The following is a 16,666-nucleotide window of genomic DNA, read 5'->3' on the forward strand; positions in this document are numbered from 1 at the left end:
TTTAAAAAAAAAAAAAAAAATCCTGATGGAGAAATTGCTTGCTGTTCATCGCATCCAGTGACTTTCCCATCAAATAATGTTCTATTTCATAATGTGGATCATTAGAATTGAGTAACCCACAACTCCTTAAAGTTTCAGAGAATCCTCAGCACTGGCAGAGGTATGATCCTGGGCAGGAAAACCTTCAGTCCTCAAATATTTGTTTCAATAATCTACAGGCAACCAGATTTTGTAATGCCAAAGAGTAGTAAAAATTAAGTTCTTAAGAAAATTCAACTGTAAGCAATTAGATACAACTGTAAACAAATAGATTAAGTGTAAGAGCCTTGTCTTTAAGGACAATAACAATATAGTGCTACTAATGAAAATGCAATCAAAGGTCCTTTGCTTGGCTGAACATCCCTAAGAGGTTTGTTTAATGTGCAATGATTTCATCTGACTAGGTGACTTCACTGTGATTCATCTTTAAAAGTAGATTTTTAACGAAGATTAACAAATTAATATTTATCTAGGCTGTGTGCCTAAAATCTCAGATCACACAAAGACAGTGCTGAGGACTCTTATGACACTGATGTGCAACTGCAGCCTCATGCGGATGAATGCAGCTTCTGCTTTAAATGAATATATCCAAGGGACTTTCACGTGGGTCCGATTTGCCAGTCACCTAAGCTTTAAAATAGAATGAGGAGGCTCTGGACTGTTTGTATGGCTCTTCATCACCAATAAGTTTAGTTATAGTAATTAGTTTATTGTGCCTATGTATTTAAAAGCCAGCGGTTGATTTTTAGGAGGCGCCATTTCAACTCAGCGGTTTGTGATCTCCTTAGAAGATTAACTCTGTCAAGGAAAGAGCTCTTCTATATATGTGTGCATCTTCCTCTGTGAGATCCTTCAAAGCAAAAAGGATTATAGATCCACATCGACACTTAGCACCTGCAAAGCTAACCCTATATGTAAGATTTTTGTGCATTGGTTAGAGATTGACTCGATTGTTTACAGACAAGAAGGGTCATTCAGTGAATTGTGCCCCCAGTTCAGGTGTGATAAATATCTTCCCTTTCACATCCCTTCTCTGCTGACTGAAGTTACACAGTGTATATAATAACACCCATACATTTGGGATTTTCTATCATCTTGTTATCAGTAGAAGTTATAAATCAGAGAATTCATCACTTTTAACTTTGCTTATGGTGCCATATATATCTGCTGAAGTGTCTCTATGGATAAGACATGCTATATGTAGCTAAAAGACCCAGAGAATTATGTTCACATCAGTGAACATAAAAGTATCATCAAGTTTTTCTGTAATAACACTTTTCAGCTGAATTTGCCATGCTGTGACCTCTGTTAAATTTATGGGAATGAGAGATTTGAGGCTACTTCTTGGATTTTCAAGTTCTTGAATGATTGTGAGAAGAAAAGAATCATTTAGGGATCACTTCAGTATCAAGTGCTGCAATTCAGAGTTTCCTCAAGTCTTACTGCTGATAGGAAGAGTTATGTCTAGACCTGCATAACCCCTCAGTTATCTTTGACAAAAACCAAGACATGAGTCTCTGTAAACCATATCTGAACAGATAAGGATTCAGAAAATATGTTTCAATACAGTGAAGATTGGGTTCTGCCAAGTCTTCTCTAAGACATCTCTGAGTAAGAGTTCAAAGTAACAAATAATAACTCAGTCTTTAATCTCACAAAAATCAGAGTAATATTTTAAAGGATGTGCCTGTGTTTGGGACTATCTAGGTTGTATCATTTTTTTTTAGATCCAAGCTCTCTCCTGATTTTTATGTAGCATTTCTGCAGTGGATAAATGTGTTTGAGATGGGCTCCTCCACACTAATTCCATAGTAATAACAGCAACATGCACCAGAAGTAACATTTAACTTAATTTTACAGAAATGGTTCCTTCTGTACTAAGCAGAAAGGTTATGAATATACAAAATAGCCCTAGCATCTGTTATTAGTGAGATGCACAATTAAATGTGCTGATTGATATGAGGGATGTTTCTGGTAGCAATATGGGCACCACTGGAAAAGGTTTATGTTGAGTGAACCATCTTGGTACAGACTGACAAGCATGTCATCATTTGCCAAGCTCTGATGGAGATGATAACTTTGTGTGTGTGTTTCATCACCCTTTACTGTATTTTGCTGGCCTGTCTGATAAAAGGACTTGTCTATGCATCAGGAGAAGGACTGTTTTCTTGTGTTGTCTGGTCTGCCACTGAATATTGAGTCTGCCTGAGCGGTTTTTGGGGGGTTGAGGCAAAGACAGTGCCAGAAAGCATCTGAGAAAGCTCGTTTGGGGAAGTTCCCAGAGGGGAAGTGAGTCAGGAAAGAGACAGTGAGCTGGGATTTTGCAGTACAGGTGGGGATGTGGAGAGGAGTTGTAGAAAGACTCACATCTGAGTTTCAAAGGGGAAGAGAAAAAGGAAAATTTCCTAGGGATCCAAAGGAGCCTCTGTAGCTACAGATTGTTGTAACTTTGGGAAACCCTGCTGGACTGAGAGCAAGGGAAGAAGAAAGGCTGTGCCATGCACAGATATAATGAGCAGGGAGGAGAATTGTTTGCAATTTTCATGTTTTACCTAGCAGAACTGAGTTTTCCTTATCTTGCTATAATCTACAGCTCAGTAAAACTGCCTCTAAAGATCAAAAGGGCTGTTGGTGTTTTTGGAGTAAAAGGAAACAGCAGGTCCATCTTGCTCCTCTGAATACCTTAAGCCCCTATCATAAGGACATTCAAATGTAGATGTGGCCTTCTAGAAGACACTACATATTGTACCATTGAGGGTTTCTTATCCCAGAAACAGAATGTTACAGAATTTCATTTTAATTCCAAACTGGGAAATATGGGGGTTCATATTACCTAAGACTTTGAACTTTTGTTCTGCAGAAATATTGCCAATATCTTAAAGGTTATTGAGGCTATGAAATTGGAGTAAACAACTTAAACATTGGAAGCTTTACAGCCAATCTGGGGTTAAAAACCTTCAATGTACCATTTAATGTCCTTTACCATAACTAGCAAACTAACAGTATTTTTAACTTTCAGACTTCGTCTACCTGAGAGTGCTCCTGTCAGTGGATAGGAATATTTTTTCTGGAAATGATACTGAATGTTAAAAATCCTGCGAAAGCTCATTTATATTATCATGGGGCCCTTGTTACAACTGGTAGCTGTCATGCAGATTTTGTGTATGCGTATCACACATCCTTTAGAAGACTGCTTTGTTATCCCGTACAAAGAGTCACCAAGTTACGTATATGAAGTGTAAGGAATGAAACGGTTACCTGCAATTTTTGTCTTAGTGGTGAATGGAGACTAATTATCTTTCACCGATAAAGGAGGTTTATCTTACCATGTGTAACACCCTATAAATATATTGCTGAAACCAGAGTTTTATAAATGTTTGTGATAAAGTACTTTGTCAGAGGTCACAGAACAAGTCTGTGACACTGTGAACTTAGCATAGATCTTGTTCTGGTATTAAGGCTTTAATTCTGGCAGTAGCAAGCAAGGAAATTTTATGAGTAAAGACCTCCCAGGCATTGACTAATAAGAAAGTGAGGAAAAGGTCCCCCCAAACCCACCATGACTTTGGTAAAAGACCGGTGGAAATGCTGATTGTTGAGGCACCTTCCTGGTCAGCAGGTGTGTTATTTGGAAAAATAAAATTAGAGCTCTGGTGATTTGTACGTCTGCATGTTTGCATTGCTGCCAGCACCCTCTTCACTGAAAACAAGGTGAAATGTTTGAGTGTAAGAAACTGGCTATGGTAGCAGTTTACGAATTGCTGCTGTAGGTTTGGTGTCTGTTAAATTCAGGAATACATTTCCTCTTAAGAATAAGATGCCCAGTAGATATCCATCTCCACGTGTGGATATAGATGCATATTTGATAGCAAATTTAGCTTGGGAAAACAGGTAAACTGGGTCAAATGGTGTGCGTCAATGAGATATTTTGCAACTTCCATGAGATCACTCATGCTTTCCTCTGCTGTACTGAAAGGGTTAAGCATTAACGTGACTACAGCAGTAACTTGCTAGCCTTGCTGGAGCTGATTGTGCTTGTTTTGTTTTGTTTTGTTTGTTGTTGTTAGTAGAGGAATGGTTGGTCAGCCTCTCCATTTTAAAGATTACTTTGTGGGTTTCCCTGGAGGGATTTTTAGAGTGGCTAATCAAAGGGACAAACCTGAGAAGGCAAGAAATATTTAATTAGTGTCTTGCCTTCTGACTAGCCAACAATCCTAACCAGATGCCTTCACTTCAGAGCCATCCAAGTAATCAGCTTGGTAACGTCACTACATTGCACATCAGGCACCTGGCAAGTTGAACACTATCTACATCCCAGAAAATGTCTGCTAAGGAAGCCTACTTCTGAAAATAACTTTCAAAGCCTGATAGCAAGCCTCACACAGGGCTGAAAACAAACTGCTCTTTGCATGTTACGCTGTATTCCAGTCCTTACAACTGCTAGGCACTACCAAAAATACCGTAGGAAACTGGTGTAACAAAGAACCAGTTAATAGCAGTTTTGTCTCAGTGGAGAGAGGAAAAAAAAAATCAGTATGGAGAATAAAAAGAGAGAGGATATTCTCTCAATAATATGTTTTCATGCAGCATAACTTTCCAGCTCCTATTTGGAGTCATACTGACATCTTGGTATGCAATTTCAGTCAGCAGAGCAGGAATTGTATATAAACCTCCTGTCCTTATTGCTAATGAGATTTGTGTAAATAACTGGCTAGAAAACATATTGAAAATATATAATTCACTGCTAAATATGAATGTAGGTGCCAGGTAGAGAACAACTAAATTTACTAGGTTTCCTGCAATGTGCTCTGCAATGGGTAATTCAAATAATACGTATGATATTTTTGGCATATTAGCTGCTCTATGCAGAGTTACCACTGGATTCTGTAATAGCAAATATGTCCTGTGCACACATTACTATCTTGGAGATATTATTGGTTACCCAGTATTGGCTGAGAGCCAAATATACCTCGCATAATAAGTTTTGAGAAATGATCCCTATTTCTATTCAGAAAACCACTATTTGGCAGAAAAGCCTGGATCCGGTTAAGTATTGACTGTACCAGATGAACTGAATAGGCTGCTTGCCTTCACCATGAGGTCTGCTGGGGTGGGGTTCTGCCTGCTCCCCTCACTTTTTCATTGGATTTGTCTTAAGCCCTGTCTTTGTCTAGGTTTAAATTCCTTCTTTGGCTACAACCAGCCCTTTTTGCAGAAACCAGAGGTACATGGAAGGGATTTGGTGGCCAGGTGGGGCAGAATGTTAGAGAAGTTCGAAGCTAAATTTTATGTTCCCCAAAGGCTGACAGATTTTGTGAATCTGTCACTATTCTGGCCTTTCAGGAGACAAGATCTTTTTGCAAAAACAAGATTTCAAGTGCCCACAAACTTCAGAGGATGTAGGGTTTTAGTTTGTGCTTTTTTTCATGGATTCTGCTTTATAAAAATAAGCTTGATTTGAATCTTTCTCTCTTACAGAAGCTATTGACATTCCCTGCAGCACTCCTAAGCTGAAGTCATTCCTGTTTATTGGCCCGATTTCAGATAAAGGCTTTACCTCCCCCCAGTGCAAACTTAGGGGTCTTTCTCATATTATGAATAATTTGGTTTGGAAGCATTAAATGAGGAACAAAGGTTTTGGAAAAATATAATCTGTTTGACTTCAGCTTAATCTGTGTGCTGTGCTATAAATCTGTGCCTCTTGTTACCAATCCCTATTTTATGGAGTGTTCCCTTTATCAGTATTGCCAGGGTGAGAGGAGTAGTCACAGAAGAAGAAAACAAACCAAACCAAAACACCAGAGCTCTGTAATGAAACATACATTGTGGAATCAATATACTACAATAGTTTCCGAGCAGCTTTATATTCTGTACAACATACTGAAATCTCCTTTATAGATTGCCTTTGTAATACAAAATCTTTCAGTCCTCCACTGTAAGTCCATCAAAGATCCAACCAAACAAAGGATGGTGTAAATATTCCATGTAAAAACCAAAAAACCAGACAGAAGTCAAAACTGATACCACTACCACCTCTTGATAGGCTTGTAGTTCAAGATGCCTATTGGACTTCAAAGCAGGAGCATCAGTCTGTTGATAATGTTCACAGGAGGAGCTGGCCAAAATGAATGTGTTTTGGAGGCAACTGTCAGCTGGTGTGATGTGACTATATTGTAGAAAGATTTTGAGAGCTGTCATGATTGCTTGGAAAAAGCAATATAATTTCAGGCCAACTGATTTAATCCCTTTGCCAAGAGATTTGCTACCACTAAGTCCAAACACGGAGATATCTCACTAGCACTTTTATTAAAGACAAACTATGTGAAAGACTCACTCCATTTTTATGGACAGGATTATTAGGGAAAAGCAATCATTTGCTGATGCCTTATTTTCATACAATTTTTGGATATGACATTAAGGTTAGCTGCAAGGTCAGCTCTCCCCTCTCTCCCCACCTCAGGATGGTGTGGATTTGGCAAACTCCACCAAGAATCCTTTCAGCAGTATTGTCAGTGTTAAAAACACAGCACATATCCCTGCCTCAGGAATAAACAGAAATAAAGCTCTTCCCTAAAGTAACCTAACCAGAATTCATTCCCCCCTACTTTTTATTGTTTCGTTCACCTCTGTAAAGCTTTTCAGCATTTATATTCATTTTACCCTGTCAAAGCTGAACAGGAGTAAGATAACAAATGGTTCTGGTAGCAGCTGTCACCACCTACTGTCTGTGTATGCCTGTGTGAATCTCTAAATGGAAATAAAGTACTTTAATAACACATTTTCTCTAAACTGTCCTCATGGATAAAGTTACTCTCAAATCAGTCCATGAATGCTTTCCAATTCAGTGCCCACTTCAGCCTGCATCTCTGCCTCTCCTCTGCAGAGTCTATATAGGTACATAGCAATATGATTTAAAGACATTTCAGATAGAAAATTCTTTAACAGCACACATTCTGTGCCTGCTGGTTGCCTGTATTAGCTGCTTTTGGTGTCTGAACAATCTCTTCACTTCCCTAATTTTCTTGCTATAAATTAATCCAACTGTCACTGCATTTGTGTCACTGTGTTGGCTCTAGCCAGGAAGCACCTAGAGTCACAAATTAGCCACAAATTGCTCTGCCCTCCCTGTTCCTGTACAATACCTTCCAGGAGCAGATGGCAGTTGGGAGGATAAACACTTCCAATTTCTTAGGGCCCTTAACATAAACCTCACTTAAAGATGGGCTCTGAGACACCACTTTGCATTCAGAGACAAGAGGCAGCATCACATGTTGGGGTTTATCTGCTATTGGTATCACGATGCATGTGATACATGTGGGGAGCTGTGGGGTTCAGGGACCTAGAGAATTTTTTTCCTTGTGTTACCTACTGAGGAACATACTACAGGGACCTTGTCTCTGTTTCTCAGTGTATTTAAAACATGTGGTTTGCATGTGTTTAGGTCAATGAGGCTTTTGAGTGTAAGTGACAATCAAATACACTGCTTAATGTTTACAAAGTATGGAGAAAATATTTGGTCACTTTGAGCACCTGTCACCTACAGGTAAATAATTCAATAGCATGTGAGGAAACCAATTAGAGTTAATTAGAAATTGGCTGATCTGTTTTGGCACAAAAATTATTGGAAGATATGGTCTGTCCGTTCTGGAATAGGGATTTTGCTCCTGTACATACACATGAGTGAGGAAATATGTTGGTTTATGGTCAACACATAGTATTCCTTTGAGGAAAAAAGCATTTTGTAAGCCAGATATGTAACAGCAGTCCAGGCAGGAAGAATGGGGGCACAAATCCTTATAGACAAATAGCCATGCAGGTCCTCAGCTTTATTTCACGGTGACAAGCATGCTGGAAATGTCTAGAAGATTAATAGATTCAAATTCAGTGATCAAAAAATGGGACCATGTCCAAATGGATCATTATAACAGATTCCCACTCTGTCCCATAAGCCAGATTTGAGCCATCTGTAGGCTTCAAATTCCTGGTCTAAAATCTTCTGCAGCCATAAAAGACAATAAGTATCGATAGAGAAAAAAGAAAAAAATCAGTTTCCTGGTTTTGCAGCCTAAAAATGCATTGATGGGACTGTAGGGAGAGAAAACCTGCTGATTATCACGTGGTTTTTGTGTGGTTTTTTTTTGTTTTGTTTTTGGCTTTTTAAATAAGCAAGTTAAATGAGTAGGCTGCATTTGGGAAATTACTTTGTTATTAGAGGTTAAAAGTATATTTCTTGACATTAAAGTGAGCATCTCGCACTCAGGCTTTGGGGGATCAGTGTCTGTCATCTTTGCTGTTTTCTCTCCAAGACCTGGTGTCCTCCCAGGATGTTTCTAGAGGACCTGTGTTAATGAGAGGGATAGACAAGTTATGAGTCTGACTTTTAGCTCCAGAGAGTTGGTGCTAAAAATAAATACATAACCTTTCCTATGCTGCCCCTTGAGGACTTTCATGGTGTTAAACTGTTTCTAGTCCTTGCACAACTCTTCATGGTGAGAGAGGACAGGGAAAACTCTGTAAAGTCCCACTTTTTACCCCTTTTGTTCCTGTGGATGATCAGGAATTCCAGTCTTCGTGCTCTATAAAGCTAGGGGAAAAAAAGCTGTCTGTCATTTTTCTAATGTGCTCTACCAGTGGGTAGAGTACTTAAAATGAGCCTCTTTGCACGTAGGTATTTATGTAGTAAATACACATTTTTTTTTGTTCGTCATGTTACAAAATTGATGGCAGGCTAGGTTGAACCATGCTGCCTGATCCTATATTGGGACATAATTATGTCCACAAAGCACCAGTGCCACAGCCACTTTCAAAATATTTCCTTTTTGCAGTTATTGTTGCTTGGAAGAGACAGCGTGGTCTTGACAAAGCCTTCTCTATAAGCAGTGAATCACAAGCCAATGAGCCACAGGAAAGGTTAATCGAAAACTCAAGGTGTGCAAAAAAGATGGCACTAATGTTTATCTCCCTGCCATAGGAACGATGCCTATAATAGCCACCTGTGGAAAATGGAGATATTCCAGCTTGTGGAAGGCACCGCAACAGCACTCTGGTGAATTAATCACATGCTGTTTGAGGCCTTCGCCTCACACGTGGGATGCATTTTGTGTCTCTGAGATATTCTATGCCAAAAGCTGTGTGCAGAGATACTGTGGACTTCTTTCTGTGTGTGCCGGTCATGAACATTTCTCATTTATTTTTTAATCACAGGGGGAGGATTACTCTCAGAAAAACAGGGTCTGAAATTTAAGTTTGGGCAGGTTTTAAAGAGGCTGATGTTTCTGAAGTCTTTTATGCTCTCTGATATTAGGGGATTAGCTTGAGACAAGATCTTTCGATCCTCATAAAGGTTTAATGTTATTTTGTTGCTAAGCTGTTAATAATTGGCTAGAGATTTTATAGATATACATACGTGGCTTCCACCAAGGTTTCAAGCTAAAGAGTGATTTCTCGTACCCTTCATATCCAAGTCCAGATGTTCAAGTCCTATTTCCCTATATTCTAGCAGATGGATGCCAAAAATTTAGGGAAATATACAGTGGTTTTCACTGTAGTATAGATATATTTATTATTGAGCAAGGAACTAGAAGAGTGAGGGCTATTGCCCCAATTTCTCCTGCTATTTTCCTCATTATCAACAGAAAATACTTGATTCTTAAGCTTTAATGGTGAGAGTTCTCCAAGGGAGAGTTATTTTTTCCCTCTCCCAGGCCAACTATAATGCAGCTGACTAACACCAAGTCCCTCCTGATTAATTTAATGGTAGTTAAATAGTGCAGAAATAGTGAGAAGCCACCATTTCTTCTGATGAGACTGCCTTCCTGGTGTCTGTGGTAATCAGCAGCATGCTGTCCAACATGTAGAAGTCTTTAAATTAAACAAGCATTTCAATTTTCCTTTCTGACAAATAATTTTCCTGTTTTTTTTTCAATCCAATAAATTCAATGCTAGACTTTCAGAACTGCCTGTCATTTGCATATCTGAAAAACAACATGATTTAAATAATGATGATACCACATGAATATATAGATGAATCTAGAAAAATTTTGGCTTAAAGAGGAGCCAAGAAGTGCATGATATTTGTGATATGTAAGGTAGCACTAATTTATACTATAGAAATTTAAGCCTATGCGTGTAGTTTTCTGGATCAGTCTTTAACTCAAAATGTCATAATGTCGGACTAACAACCTTAATTTACTTAAATCTGAAAAATTACTGTAAACATTTTTACACCAGAAACCATAACTTTGAATTTTCATGTTACATATCACGTCTCTTCACCCATATGGGCCAAACAACCACACTTCCAATCACGGAATAGACAAAATGGAGACAATGCAGAGAAAAGCATAAAAAATGATGCAGAGGTTTATAAAATGTGACCTGGGAGGAAATACTATAATGATTGAATTTACTTAATTTAGAGAAAACTGAAAAGAGGTATGCGAAGAGGTTGCAAGTAAAGAACTACAGTGGTGGTTAATTGCTCTTCATGTCAAACAAGGATACAAAACCCACAATGGGCTATTTTGCTCCATGGAAGACTGGGAGAAACTTTCTGTCAGCTTGCTGATAGAAATGAGAAGTCTGTCTCACTGTAGATTTTTAGAAACAGAGTACAGAAGTGTCTTTTAAGGGATATTTTGGGTTTTGCTTCTGAGGAGAGATGGATTAAGTGACTGCTGAGAAGCTCTAGCTCTGCAATTCCGTGATTTCCCAATCAGTCTGCCCACAATCCCAGGGAGGAATTCTTTAATCTCTGCTTATTCTTTCACCAGTTTGTCTATTAGTTAGCTTTTCCATTTCCTCTTAGGGGGAGACAAGTACTCCTTTCTCCTCAAGTGAAAAGTGTTTTTTGTCCCCATCACAGTTCATTTTTGAGTGTAGGACAAAAAAAGCATGAGGATGGCACTTTGTAATTTTACTCACTCACTGCTGTAATATATATTGTTTTAAAATAAAATACCTTCAATTTTGTAGAAAAAAATAGGGATAGGATATTTACTTGTCAACTACAAACCTTTCATGTTTTACAAATGATGTGAATTAAGTTCGGCAGTATGGTACTAAAACAAGTGCAGCTGGACCCTTTTTCAGGATGTCAAGTGCATAGCTGAAGTGATTGAGGTCAGAGCAAAGATAAAACATTACTGAGAGTCCAGACTCCAGCTTGCAAGTCCTCTACTCTAATCACCAACCATATTCCTGGAAAATGAAAGTATCTTTTTTCTTTCTTCCCTTTTTATTTGAGAAGCAGACACTGGCCTTTAAAATGCTTACAGCTACTAAGAGTGCCTTTTTGTATCATGGAGAAAGTCAAGCCCTCATCTGCACAGTAAATGTTAGCAGTTGGGTTAATTGTGAGGATATAGGGCATCTTTCAAGGTTTATAAGACAGCTATGCGCTTGGAGATACTGTTTTCAAAATGCTCTAATGCTACCTCTTTGAAAGCAGCCTTTGGCTGCAGAGTGTTACTATTTAACAGGTTTAACATTACTAAAAATTGAGAGGCCGACGCCATTATTAAATCTTGTTCTGCACACAAGCAAACAGTTTATCATAGTCTGTTCCCAGCAATTGTAATCCAATTTTTGTTATCTTACGTTGTTTAAAATAAAGAGAGAGAAAGATACTGTACATCAATCTGATAAAAACGTTTAAATAACTGGGGCTTTTTTGTGATTATGTTGGTTTTATAGCAGCATTATGGAAACACGACAGGGTAACTAAAATCTGATTACGTCTAAGTCCTCGCCCATTATGTGATTATTATGAACCATGACTTCTGCTGGCACATTATGAATTACATGGTCATAATACAAGGGATTTCCAATATAATTAACTGAGATTAGCAGCACTAGAGAAATCTGGGAACAATGATACAACTTTGAACAGTTGGTTTTACTGTAAATGCTGCTAGCTCTGGCTTCCAGGAAACAGGAGACTGGTGGACGTAACTGTGACCCACCTGCTGGGGTTTCCTACACCTGCCTTCTTTTCCCTCTCCCTGTGAAATTAATTGCAACCTTGCCAGAGTGTTAGGAATGCTTTTTTTTTTTTATTCTTTTCTTCTTATTTTATACTGATAAAGCTCAAGCCTTGCTAAGATTTTTTTTTTTTAAATGTTGAAGGTCTTTAAATACCTCCTTTTTGGGGGGGGGGAGGGGGTGCTGGGGTGGTGGCTCAGCTCAAAACTGGAAAGGGCTCTACTTTTAAAAACATAGGAATAACTACTTATTGAAAAATAGACTGTTGAAGACAGCTCAAGTCTGAAAGTTTGAGCACTTCAAGGCAGAAAGTAATTAAAATCACAGATCAGTTTCAAAGATCATAGCCAAGGTCATATTGTTTCTTTAGTATCTCAGGCAGGCAAGAACTCTGTCTTTCCATGCACAAAAAAACCCCAAACAAACAAAAACAAAAATCAAACCATAACAAAAAAACCCAACAGCTTTTGGACTCTGAGCTGCTGCAGAGAAAGCCATTTATGTCCAGAGGATGTTGCTCACCACTGGACCTGTCCCTTCTCGTACAGAAAGAAAGAGATTTCTACACAGATCCAGTGTTCATCTTCTGGCTTTGGAGAAAAAAGGAGAACGGACTGCGTGATGGAAATGTTGTAGGGAAAACAAGATATGAAAATGAACCTTTTGCTTAACCAAAGAATTAAACGTTTCGCTTTGTAGTGGATGGACAGCTGGGGCAGGGTGGCAACTCCCCTGATTATTGAGATACTGTTTGTCCCTGATAGAAGTGTTTTTAAAAAGAAAAGCATTTTTTTTTCCCCCACCCTATGGAACTTAAAATGCCTCTATATGTAAATACAACTGAATACTTAGAGAAAAATACGAAATCACCTAAGATCTTTTTATGCAATCCTGTGTGTCCCTCCTGTGACTTATTTATAGCTCTTAATTTTCAGATTTCAGGTGGAATTTCAGTAAACCATACACATCCAAGGTTTGTGCTACTTGTTCACTTTGCTATTATTGCACCCAGTAAGGACAATGACAGCTTTTCTTTTACTTTGCTGTGGTGATCACACATCTTTAACCCCATACCTCCAGTGCTGTTGAGAACTGCTCTGCTGCCGCTGTGTAGTTGTTCTGCCTGTAGCAAGCACTGGCTTCCTGGAGAGTCATCTGAAGCTGTTTGTCAATTTGGGGCAAAGTGCTACCGTCAGGTGCACTCGGAGCATCTGCTTTTTTAGAGTCACGACACGCTGATTGTGTGCTTGTAGACACCTCAGGATCAGAAAACTCAAAGGAAATATCCTCCTCATCAGTGTAGACCAACTCCATTTCGATGTCCACTAGGATCTTCAGAGGAATATGAGACAGAGGTGTTGGGATAAACTGATCGACAGTCTCTAATGTTGTTTCTTCTTCTTTCACAGCTAGTTTTTCATTGTTTTCTGCTTTCCGTTTACGGCTCACTGTTTTTACATAATCACTTTTTTTTTTCTTCTTTTTCTCTGCCATTTTTATTCTCTCCGTTATGTTTTCTGCTGCTCCATCCCCAAGGTGGTTTTTGGCCTCTTGCAATGCTTCTGGACTATCATTTGATTTGTTTGCTGCTACGTTTGATTTCTTACTACCACGTCTTGGCTGAGAGGTTTTATTCTTGCCACACATGCTTATAAGATGTTTTTGGGAGTCAATGTTGCTTTCTGATGCTGTAACTCCAGCGAAGAAAGAGCCCTATGAGAAAATGTAGAAAAGTTCAGAATACTCAAATGTTGCAAAGCCAAAAAAGCATGTAAATGCTTTCTCCATTAGGCATGTTGCAGGCACCATTATGAGAGAAAACTCTTCAATAGTTAGTACATAGAATATCAGACTCACTGTGATTACTTTCCCTTTCCTGTGTAAAAGTTTAAGGCATCTTAAATATTTTGATTGCTCTCAATAATGGATGCTTATGTAAAGTAAAGCCAGTGTATCAGTTTTCTATATCTTCAATGAGAAGGGAAAATCTGGCTTTTAATCAAAAGAAAAACAATCAAAACACTGTGACTGATCGACTTGTGTTGTATGTTATGAGGTGCAAAAAATCATCATGGCCTGATTTTTGAGAACTGGTAAGCACAGTGGCTGAAGTCAGAAAGGGGTGTTCAAAAACCAGGCAGAACAGATGTATTTCAGAGGGGCATGAGCTCCAAGTGGGGTCTCAACTTCAGCTGCGTTTGAGCCAAAGTCAGCTCTGGATTTGGGTTTCCAAGCCATTTCTTATTGAATGGTCCTCAAAGGACACTGGTTTGTTGCTATTAAGAAGCAACCCTCCCCCAGCAGTTAACAGCCTAATTCTCAGTTCAAGGAACAGATAGTGGTTTCAAGCCGATACCACAAGATACAGAATCAAGTTCATAAGCCTCTTCTCAACACCAGTCCCTGTACAATAGGAAAGGTGACTTGATTTGCATTTTAAACTCATAATTGTGCTCGAATTCAAAGGAAATGTTGATTTTTCATCTGCCTTTGCTGACTTCAGAGTGAAAAGGTGGAAGGCACAGATAATTTTGTTCTTAGGTTTTCCATCAGTTATAAAAAGTTTAATTGTAAACAGCTTTAATGGTGACTGTCTTCCAGCATGGTTTGTTAAGCATAAGCATTCAGCCTCTAACCTTGTGTTATTGTTTAATAGACTTCCATATGTTCAGCACCAGTTCAATGTACTTAACTACAGGTACAGATTGTACAAAGGAAAGATACGTAATAAATGTGTTTCTGTTCAGCTAGAAACAGATTTTAAACAATAAGCAACTTGTTGAGTTTTAGTGAGGGCCCTAGAGTATGCATCACTGCGCTTGGCAAAGCTGCTGGAACGTGTCATGGATGCTGTGGTATGGTGAATCTTTTCTTTTTAGGGCAATGGGCATTAGGCAATGGGCTTAAATTTACAGAACGGGATAAAGGGAAGAGATGAAGGCTTTTTAGGCCATGTAAGAAGCTGATACTAAATTTTAATGTACATAGGGTTTCAAATCTCTATCATATTTTTTTTTTTCCCATTGTCCTGGCTAAGCCAGATTGCAGCCAGGCCTGTCACCAGCCCTGAAGCAGGGAACCTGTTGATTTTGACATTTGGTCACAACCTCCAGGCTGAAAACTTTACTGTAGCAGAACTGCTTTGTAAAAAATTATTCCTCCTTCCCCAACTGTAAGAGAAAGAGCAAGAGGTGAGGGGATAATTGTGCGATTTAAGGTAGTTTCAGCAGACGTTTTTCAGCAATGTGCTGAGCAATCACAACTCCTACTGAGTTCAACAGGGATGGAAAACCACCGGCCCTTCCCAGATAGTGCTCCGCACTTGTCAGAATAGAGCTCAAAGGAATCATATTTATAGCGAGCTATTTTGAATAGCAGCAGTAAAGCAGCTGGAAAAGGCTAATGTACTTGCATCTGGCAGCAATTTTACCTGTTTGTAAGACATTCAATCCCTTTTTAAAACAAACCATAGCATAGCCTAAAGATTGGAAGCGGCTTTTTTCGGTGCTGGCTTCAGCACTAGGTAATTTAGGAAATTATGATTTATCTTCCCTGTGCAGAGCACAGAGCAGATATACTCCAGCCAGCACCAGGATCAGCTGGGGGGATAAGCCTGATGACTGTTGCCATGTCATGCCAGCAGATATGGGACCCACGATGGACCTCCATGTGGCCCTGCAGTAGATGGCTATACCATGTTCTGGAGGGGCAACACAGGATTTTCACAGGCTCTTGGGTGGGCTGTTCACTGTAGGCCCTACAGAACACTAGAAAATGAGATTTAAGTGTTTACGTCAGAAAAAAAATTGCAGGAATTTTCCTTTGACCAACAATATAGTACTGAGAAGCCCTCAAGGGAAATTAATGGACTCTTCTCCTCACCAGAATGCTCACAAAGGCAAAGCCCTATGTCTGATGTGGGGCTGATATCAGTATGAATGGGAAATTGGCTGGTCCAAGCTGTTTGCCATGGAACACAAAAAAAAGCAGAGCACAAGCTGTGAAATACGGACCAATAATGCTTTAATCACTAAAAGGATATTTTTCCAGTGGACCAGCACCTGAAATGAACTTCCCTGGATCAAGTAGATTTATATTGCTTCTATTGTATTTTTAGGTATTCAAGCTGATTAACATGACTTTGGTTTGTGCATTGGAAGCATGTTATAATTCAGGAAGGCTTATTTTAATCACTGCCTCAATAAAAAAACACATCCAGGGAAAAGCTTTTAGAAAATCATTATTTTTGTCAGTTAAGTATTTTCCTGAAAGTTTGGTTAAAATGTCTGGGTTTTTATTTTGGAAGCGTTTACTGTAAAGTTCTAATGAATCACTATGCAGGGGAATATAGATAGACAACTTAGTGCCATTGTCAGAAGGAAGCTACTCTAAATTTATGAGCTCTCAGGAAGGATCTTCCTGGTCAGCCATAAGCAGGTTCAGCTTTCTGCATATTTGAGGGTTAATCTTTGCCAAGAGACCTCTGTCCATAACACTGCCAGCTGCTACAGCTAAGTATGTTGTTGGGTCTATTGGTGGGGAAACCACACCTCCTCAAATAGGGAGGCTAACCTGAAAAATATATAGATGCAAAAGGAGTGTAAGATCATTTATCTTCTAAAATCTTTAGGGTTTGTCCCTTGAT

At 39.0% G+C, this 16,666-nt stretch overlaps 1 protein-coding gene across 1 annotated transcript in view; it reads right to left on the bottom strand.

Moving 5' to 3' along the window:
• The window catches only part of SPATA16 (spermatogenesis associated 16), a 78,221-nt gene extending 64,553 nt beyond the window's left edge, over positions 1-13,668 (bottom strand). The window contains exon 1 of the mRNA XM_065845036.2: positions 13,096-13,668. Coding sequence (XP_065701108.1) covers positions 13,096-13,668 — 573 coding nt within the window. The remainder of the gene's footprint in view (positions 1-13,095) is intronic.
• Positions 13,669-16,666: the final 2,998 nt, after the last annotated feature.

This window comes from Patagioenas fasciata, chromosome 9 (assembly GCF_037038585.1).
Source record: "Patagioenas fasciata isolate bPatFas1 chromosome 9, bPatFas1.hap1, whole genome shotgun sequence".
In the NCBI taxonomy this organism is placed as follows: Eukaryota; Metazoa; Chordata; class Aves; order Columbiformes; family Columbidae; genus Patagioenas; species Patagioenas fasciata.